Raw genomic sequence first — 9,104 nt, 5'->3', positions numbered from 1 at the left:
TTGAACTAGATGGACCTAGGTCTTTTTTCAACCTAAGTAACTATGTAACACCATTTACTCAGTGTAAAAAAATATTCACCTTTTAACAGGGTTGCTCCCGTCAGTCTCAGACAATTTATGCCCTACCAGATTGCTCCAGTGTTTCATGGAGTGAGCCGCAGGTCACTCTTCTAGTCAAGTCTATGAGAGCCTTGCTCTAGCTCTACTTGCATTGAGAGCATGTGATATAACTTATGACTTCCAGCCAGTCAGAAGATACTGTCACAATATGACACCGTTAGTCCAGAGCAGCTCTAATAATAGGTGAAAATGTTGGAAGTGGAGTATAACACTCGGGTCAAGGACTTAAGATTAAAAGCACCACTCTAGTGCTGTCAACATATGATAAATGACTTGTTACAAAAAATGACCATGTAATGATGAAGAGTCATATTGAAGTTTAATAAGTTTATTATCATAATTGTTAAATATATTTAAACAACAGAGTCCAGCCTGAAGTACAATAGTAATAAAACTATAATATGGGACACAAACCTCCTATGTGAACATACCAACATGCTTAAGCACAAGTGCAAAAAACTCAGTTTATACAAGCAACGTCAGAGGAGGAAATAGATAACGTATTTGCACCATAAATATAAAAGTAAATATTTTAAAGAACGTTAACCAATTACTCATAAATATGGTGCAAATTATTTGCCCCCACATTTGTAACAATTTTTCTTGATATAAAAACGTCTCAGTTTTTTTCAATACAAGCCCTGAACATATGGGTTGTAGTGGTCAAAGTATAAAAAGCCAACAATGGTAATTAAAGTGCAGCAAATAAAAAGTCAATGCAGGATTCTGCATGTTATCTTTCCTGGTGGAGGAGTTTAGGAGTAATACGTTCTGCCACTGTAGCCAGCTAGTGACTGTCACCATGCAAATGGAATGTCTTATTGTGGAAACATAAAGCAGCTTATACTCTCTTATCTCTCTGGTCCTTCTTGGTTTTAACATTCTTTTTGGAGATTCCCGGAGGAGGGTTTGTGTTCTTTAAGTTCATCTTTGGGTTCCCACTACGACCAGTTCGCCCAGCATGTTTAATTTTTTCTTGTGCCGTTTTCACTTGCTGTTCTTGTAAGCTCTGCTCCCATCTCTAAAAAGTTAAAAAAATGGAAGAATTCATTGTGTTGGCATCATATAAGTCACAACATTAGGATGTAACAAATCTAACTAAAACCTATGGTGCGGTTTATCAAGACCGGCGTTGTTCGAGGTCTTTATGAAGGGAGGTGCAGGAGTTAGATGCTCATGATTCATGAAGAAACTGGAGTGAAATTTCTGGCATACAGAACACAACAGCTCATCCTAAATTAAACGAACTGTGGCGTCACCCCACCATCATGCTCCATCCAGCCATAGCTCTGCCCATTTTGTTGGAGCTGGGGGACACTGGCATGAAAATGCTAAAAGTTGCAAAATTTAAGTGCAACTCAAAGTTGGTCTAAATCTTGTGACCTTTCACAGCTTCTATGCTACCATTCTAGAGTGAAAGCTTTGATGAATTGGGCCCTTAATCTTTAACTTATAATTGTAGCATACCTACTGGTGTATTGTATTTAAATACATTTTTCCATGCATCAAGCTGACCCATCTAGCTAGTTGAAACATTTTAAAATAATTAACCCAGTTTTTATCAATTTTCGACCACACCTTGAGAAAGCTGGTCTATACTAGTAATATATCTGGGAACTATCTGACCCAGATTGTCTATTGGTTGGATCTTTATTTGCAGTGTAATTAAAATGTCTAGATTATATAATGTTAGATATCATAAACACTTTAATTTTTCATGGTATTCTTTGCTGTTTCCAAGTTATCTGTGAATTTCTTTATGATACATGTGTAAATTTTTACCGTAAGTAAATTATGTGTTTATAAAGGTGCTATTGACAGGAATTTTTTCATCAGATGTCGGTAACAACCCATCCAATTCACAAAGAATTCAAAGAAATCAAGACATAGATGTCCAAAAATTAAGTTATGTGTAATAATGAGAAATGATAAATGGATTGCAGACATGAAGAAAGAGAGGTCAAAAAGACAGGGAAAGTCATGACACCAGCTGAAATCTATCAGTTATTAGAAAGCTATTCTGCCACTTATTGAAAAATTATCTCAGCTGGTTCAACTGATGCCTCTAAAAAGGTGTATCATTATCAATGTGCCACCCAAGAAAAATCTCATGATGGATAAAACCAGTGAGCTGTCTTAAGACTTTTGCAACCTTATTGTTGCAAAACATACTGGTGGCATTTGTTACAGAATAATTTCTAAACTACTGAAGGCTCCAGTGAGCACTGTTGGGGTCATAATCAGTAAGTGGAAAGCACATTATTTCACCATAAACCAGCCACGACTAAGTGCTCCCTTCAAGATTTTAGACAAAGGGGTGAAAACAATTATGAGAAGAGGTATCCAAGAGCCAAGACAACCTGTGAAGAGCTACAGAAACTGGAATTAGCAGGTACAATTGTTTCAAATAAAACAATAAGTAATGAACTCAGCCTGCATGGCCTGTACACACGCTCACCACACAAGATTCCATATTCATGCTCGATTAAAGTGTGCTCCATAACATGTAGACAAGTCTGTGAAATACTGGGAGAATATAGTCTGGCCAGATGAGACCAAAATTAAACTCTTTGCATGCCATATTATACACCATGTTTGAAGACCAAAAGGCACTGCATATCACCCCAGAAACACCATTGCAACAGTGAGGTTTGGAGGTGTGACATCATGATGTGGGGCTTTTTTCAGTGTACGGCACTAGCAATAGCCATACAATTAAAGGAAATATGAATGGACAATTTTACCAAGACATTCTTGATAAAAATCTGCTGCCATCTACCAGGATGATGAAGAATGAGGTTGAACATTTCAACAAGACACTGATCTCAAACACACAGCCAAGGAAACTTTCAAATGGTTTCAGAGAACTAAAATAAAGCTGCCCAGCAATCACTTGACCTGAATCCAATAGAACATTTACAGAAGGAACTAAGGCTCAGAGTTCATAGAAGGAGCCCACAGAACCTTCAGGATTTGAAGAATGTTTGTGTGGAAGAATGGGCCAAAATCACATCTGAGCAATGCAAACAACTAGTTTCTCCATACAGGAGGCATCTTGAAATTGCCATCACCAACAAAGTTTAGTCCTAAGTAGTAAATACATTTCAGTAAGCATGCTCAATACTATTTCCCTGTGTCACTTCTCATTGTTACACATCACTTAAATTATCAAGTCATCAAGATCTATTGCTGGCAGCTTTCTTTGGATTTTTTTCGACCAGTGACGTTTTAGACCTAGCTTTATGGAAGACAAGTCCGCAGATGCTGAGGACTATCGTAGCACATTTAAGCCATACAGGTTGCTCATGCAAGTTGGTGGTGTCATGTTGAAAAACGGTTCTTGGGCCACGTTTTCATCCTGGCACTCATGCACCATACTGAATGTGTATTTGGGGGTTCAGTGTATCTCATTTGATGGGTTATGACCCAAACTCACCTTATGTGATGTCTTCTATTCTCTGTTACTATATGACACATCATATTGTATGATACTTTCTTTCATACTCTTGCTAGTGGATGATACAATATGAACTCCACTGTCAATTCTGTCTGTGATAACCCAGCAGTGCTATGTTCAATCCTAAGCAACTTTTTCTGTAACAATCTTTTTTTTCCTTCCCTGCGGCAACGCTTTTAATGTGATTGAATAGTTTCATTTTTGCTATTCTTATCATTTCTATTATGTTGGAGTCTTCATTGGGACTTGTAATACCACTATCAAGCAAATTACATGTAATTCATTAATGGAGTTCCCATCTCTATGAGCCACCTATTTACCCATTATTTGTATTGTTTTGTAATTCTGTTTATATAGCTGTGCATTTAACCCCTGAGTGACAGAGCCAATTTTGACCTTAAGGGGGCATTCTCACCTCCAAGATTTTGTTTCAATGTGTAGTAGGTGTAATAATAATATTAGCAAATACCTCTAATTATAAATGTAGTCTAGTTTTCCTGATAGCTAAGTCCCTTACCTCATGTGCAGGCATATAAAGTAAGTGACATGGCTTTTCAGAAGAACTATACTACATTTCTAATTGGAGGTATTTGCTAATATTATTATTATTATTATTATTATTATTATTATTATTATTATTATTATTCCTACTACATATTGAGATAGGATCTTGGAGATGGGAATATCCTTTTAATGACCAGGCTATTTTTTTTAAATCTGACCAGTGTCAATTTATGGGGTAAAACCTCTGGAACACTTCAATGTATCACAGTGATTCAGAGATCCTTTTATTCATAACTTTGTTAGTGTTAAAGTTAGCTGGACAATTTTTGTGTTTATTTGTGAAGATATCAGAATTTTGGAGAACATGTTTAAAATGTTGCAATTTTCAAACTTGGTGGTAAAATTGAAATTTATTTATTAGCCGCAAATTTGTCAGTTATACAAAGGGTTAATGGGTAAAACTTTACCCCACAATTTATTACGCAAGATGGCATTCATCTTTTTTGGCAGGCATCGAACTGTGGTTGTCCACACTTGTGAGCTTAAAAGACGCCTAAAATGGTGGGACATCACCGGAACAAAGACCAGCTGGAATCCAAATTGATCTATCTGCCTCATTATTGTGAGTGGTTGCAAAGAAGATTTTGTGTGAATCGCAGTTTTGGGATCTAAACAGAAAACCTTGATGTAAGCGCTCGGCAGAGATCACAGAATAAATATGAGCTGAGCCTTATTCCAATTTTTGGGTGGTAGAATAATCAAATAGACAGCTGTTACACGTCGTGGCTCTCTTATTGCAAGGAATGAGGTGGTCCCCCATTCCTTGTCTGCCACGAGCCCTCCTGCTCAGCAGCTCCAAAGGTCTGGGAGACTGCAGGAGTTGCCTTCTCAGAGACACAGCAGATGGGTGACACCTAGTGGTTCTCCCCTTGCAAGGAATGGAGCGGTCTCCCATCCCTTGCCTGCCACAAGCTCTCCTGCTCAGCATCACAGAGGCTCTGGGAGGTTGCACAGTGTGCAAAGAATAGATGCTCAGGGAAGCAGCAAGACTTCCCATGTCTCTGCACATTGTGAAACCGGGGATCCCGCCTTTATGACCCAGAGGCAGGAAGATGAGCATGTGCTCCACGTGACGTCTTCTGATTCGCTCACTGATATCACACGGCCCGATGACGAGGCTGGTGATGTGCTGAATCCTGACTGGCTGGGCCAGGACGTCACGAATCCTGATTGGGTCACGCCCGTCTCGCGCCGGCCCTTGGGTGGAGCTACACCTCCTTAAAAGCTCCCCCTGCCATCATGGCGGCGCGCGACCGTCCTTCTATGTTTGGATGTCTGGCAGCGTGCTGCCACACCACTGCTCAGGCACTATTGTCGTTTGTGGGCTTTGCCCTTGCTGCTCAGGCAGCACCTAGTTTGCAGGTCTTGCCCCTGCCTTGCTGCTCCGGCAGTATCCCGTTTAGCAGGCTGTGTTCCTGTCCCAGGTGAGCTCCTCGAGTCTCTGTCGGACTCACTTGGTTTCTGAAGCACACGTGCATGGGCACCTCTGTGCTACCCCCGTGCCATATTCCTGTGACTCCCGCTGGCACACGTGTGTAGGCACCTCTGTGCGTCCCCGTGCAACAGGTACACTGTACGAGAAGCCCCGAGCCATACAACCCTCACGGGTTAGGGCGGACCGGTGTACATAGATCGTCTGTGACGTTCCAGACGATCACTAGCAGCAACCCGCTCACTCTTTCCTGACCATAGCAGCGGTCCCTTACACCGCACAGTGGACCTTGACCGGCGGAAGCTGTCCATTTCCCATCTTGGCACGCTTCCCCGGGTCCCCCTCGTAACATTACGGTCGCGCCAAAGGTCTGGCTATGGCGGAAGAGCAGCAGCAGTTGCTGCGTTATGTGCAGCAGTTGGAGTCACGATTGGCAGCAGTGGAGCGGTCTTCCCCCGATAAGGCTGTTCTAGCAACAGTCGCCACCCAGGCGGCTACTCAGGCTGTGGAATTGTGCAGAAGGTCACCTCGCCTTGCGCTCCCAGAGCGCTTCAGCGGGGACAGCTCTGAGTGCCGTGGTTTCATAAACCAGGTTACCACCTACTTGGAGTTGTCCGCGACTGATTACGCTACTGAGAAGGCGAAGGTAGCCTTCGTCCAGTCCCTGCTCACAGGGAACGCGCTAAAATGGTCCACCCCGTTGTGGGAACGTGGAGATCGGGTGGTGAATCACCTTCCAGTTTATCTTGAGGCCATGAGAAAGGTGTTCCTCGGGCCTCAAGTCACCCACGACTCCGCGCTGCGGCTCCTACGCCTTCGGCAAAGGTCCACTTCAGTCGGGGACTTTGCAGTACAATTCAGGACACTCGCCGCAGAGCTGGACTGGCCAGATAAAGTCCTGGTCCCTGTGTTCTGGGAGGGTCTGGCAGGGTTCGTCAAAGACGCATTGGCCACGCGTGACGTGCTGACCACCTTAGAGTCCTTGATTCGGCTTGCCTCTCGCATAGACATCCGCCACGCGGAGCGGAGGCTCGAGGTCTCTTCGGCACCCACGTCTACCTGGTCTATAGAGCCTCTGACTCCCCTTCCCCACCAGACCGGTCTCCCAGCCAGCTCTGTTGATGACTCTGTGGAGCCAATGGAAGTCTCCAAAGTGGTCTCCTCTACCACAGGTTCTCGGCCGTCGGCCATTTGCTTTGCCTGTGGGCAGGAGGGACATGTAGCTACCCGATGTTTGAAACCTTCGGAAGAAAGTCAGTGTCTTGTTTCACCTTCAATCAGTGTGAGGAGGGTCATTTCCACTTCCCAAGACCAGGTGCCACCTGGTAAGACCCTCACTTCCTCTGACTCACGGAACGGTGTGCTGTCATGGGATCAGGCCTCCAAAGTTGGGGCCCACTTCGGGGTCGACAGGACCAGAGACCTAGGGGTCAGGCATTATTGGGGGCCGGCGGTAGCCCAGGATGTACAGAATAATATGGGAGTCCGTACGTCGTGTGCGTATAATAAACCGTTCAGGCGGAGGCCTGTGGGTCTTCCACATCCTGTGCCATCTTTCGCACCTGGTGACCTAGTGTGGCTGTCTTCTAAACATATTAACCTTCCGGTACAGACAGCCGAGTTTGCTCCTAGGTACCTTGGCCCGTTTACAGTAATAGAGCGGGTAACCCCGGCGGTATATCGACTCCAGCTCCCTCCATGCTGGGCTATTTCTAATACTTTTCATGTATCTCTTCTGAAACCCGTACGACCTAAAACCTCGGGGTCTCTGCTGTCCCAGGTTGGCTTCTCGTCCGACGACCCTGAAGTAGCGAAGCTAGTAAGAACAAAAATTGTACAGGGCAAGAGGTACTTCCTCGTGGAGTGGGTTGGTCGTGGCCCGGAGCATAGGTCCTGGGAATTGGAGGAGCATGTCCACGCCCCCGGTTTGGTGGCGGCCTTCAGGCGCAGGCGAGGGGGGGCCCTAGACGGGGGGTAATGTTACACGTCGTGGCTCTCTTATTGCAAGGAATGAGGTGGTCCCCCATTCCTTGTCTGCCACGAGCCCTCCTGCTCAGCAGCGCCAAAGGTCTGGGAGACTGCAGGAGTTGCCTTCTCAGAGACACAGCAGAAGGGTGACACCTAGTGGTTCTCCCCTTGTAAGGAATGGAGCGGTCTCCCATCCCTTGCCTGCCACGAGCTCTCCTGCTCAGCATCATGGAGGCTCTGGGAGGTTGCGCATTGTGCAAAGAATAGATGCTCAGGGAAGCAGCAAGACTTCCCATGTCTCTGCACATTGTGAAACCGGGGATCCCGCCTTTATGACCCAGAGGCAGGAAGATGAGCATGTGCTCCACGTGACGTCTTCTCATTCGCTCACTGATATCACACGGCCCGATGACGAGGCTGGTGATGTGCTGAATCCTGACTGGCTGGGCCAGGACGTCACGAATCCTGATTGGGTCATGCCCGTCTCGCGCCGGCCCTTGGGTGGAGCTACACCTCCTTAAAAGCTCCCCCTGCCATCATGGCGGCACGCGACCGTCCTTCTATGTTTGGATGTCTGGCAGCGTGCTGCCACGCCACTGCTCAGGCACTATTGTCTTTTGTGGGCTTTGCCCTTGCTGCTCAGGCAGCACCTAGTTTGCAGGTCTTGCCCCTGCCTTGCTGCTCCGGCAGTATCCCGTTTAGCAGGCTGTGTTCCTGTCCCAGGTGAGCTCCTCGAGTCTCTGTCGGACTCACTTGGTTTCTGAAGCACACGTGCGTGGGCACCTCTGTGCTACCCTCGTGCCATATTCCTGTGACTCCCGCTGGCACACGTGTGTAGGCACCTCTGTGCGTCCCCGTGCAACAGGTACACCGTACGAGAAGCCCCGAGCCATACAACCCTCACGGGTTAGGGCGAACCGGTGTACATAGATCGTCTGTGACGTTCCAGACGATCACTAGCAGCAACCCGCTCACTCTTTCCTGACCATAGCAGCGGTCCCTTACACCGCACAGTGGACCTTGACCGGCAGAAGCTGTCCATTTCCCATCTTGGCACGCTTCCCCGGGTCCCCCTCGTAACAGACAGCAGTACTGGAATAGTTCTTATTTTTATTTTTGCATGATTCATTGTGCGGTATTAGTGATAAGATGACTATTCTTTGGGACAGTGCTATTACACAGATACCAGATATATTCTTCGGGTCAGTACAATAAAAGTGATACCAGTTTTATATATTTTTTTAGTTTCCAAAATGTTTTATTGAATTTTTTAACAATACAAAATATAACATTCACAGCAGAATGATTTCTCATCAAAGGGGGGTCGCAAGTATTAAAGTTTATATATTTTTTTAAGCTTTGCGTCTTTAACACACTAAAACAATATTTTACAAAAATTAATTTGTTTTTGCATCACCATATTCTGAGAGCTGTAACTTTTTATTTTTTTTCTGAATTAGTTATAATAGGGCTTGTTTTTCGCAGGACAGTTTAAATTTTTCTTTTATGTCATTTATTTTTTTATATATGACTTTTTGATCACTTTTTATTAATAATTTATTA

The 9,104-nt window shown here is 44.8% G+C and overlaps 1 protein-coding gene across 2 annotated transcripts in view; it reads right to left on the bottom strand.

The window, feature by feature from the left end:
* Positions 1-491: 491 nt before the first annotated feature.
* Positions 492-9,104, bottom strand: part of SFRP4 (secreted frizzled related protein 4) — a 71,828-nt gene continuing 63,215 nt past the window's right edge. For both annotated transcript variants that reach the window (XM_075316581.1, XM_075316582.1), the window contains one exon: positions 492-1,141. In XM_075316581.1, the coding sequence (XP_075172696.1) occupies positions 962-1,141 (180 nt within the window). In that variant the 3' untranslated portion in view covers positions 492-961. The remainder of the gene's footprint in view (positions 1,142-9,104) is intronic.

Source organism: Anomaloglossus baeobatrachus, chromosome 6 (assembly GCF_048569485.1).
Source record: "Anomaloglossus baeobatrachus isolate aAnoBae1 chromosome 6, aAnoBae1.hap1, whole genome shotgun sequence".
NCBI classification, from domain to species: domain Eukaryota; kingdom Metazoa; phylum Chordata; class Amphibia; order Anura; family Aromobatidae; genus Anomaloglossus; species Anomaloglossus baeobatrachus.
Note: the sequence above shows the minus strand (reverse complement) of the source record. Positions and strands in the feature narration are given on the sequence as shown.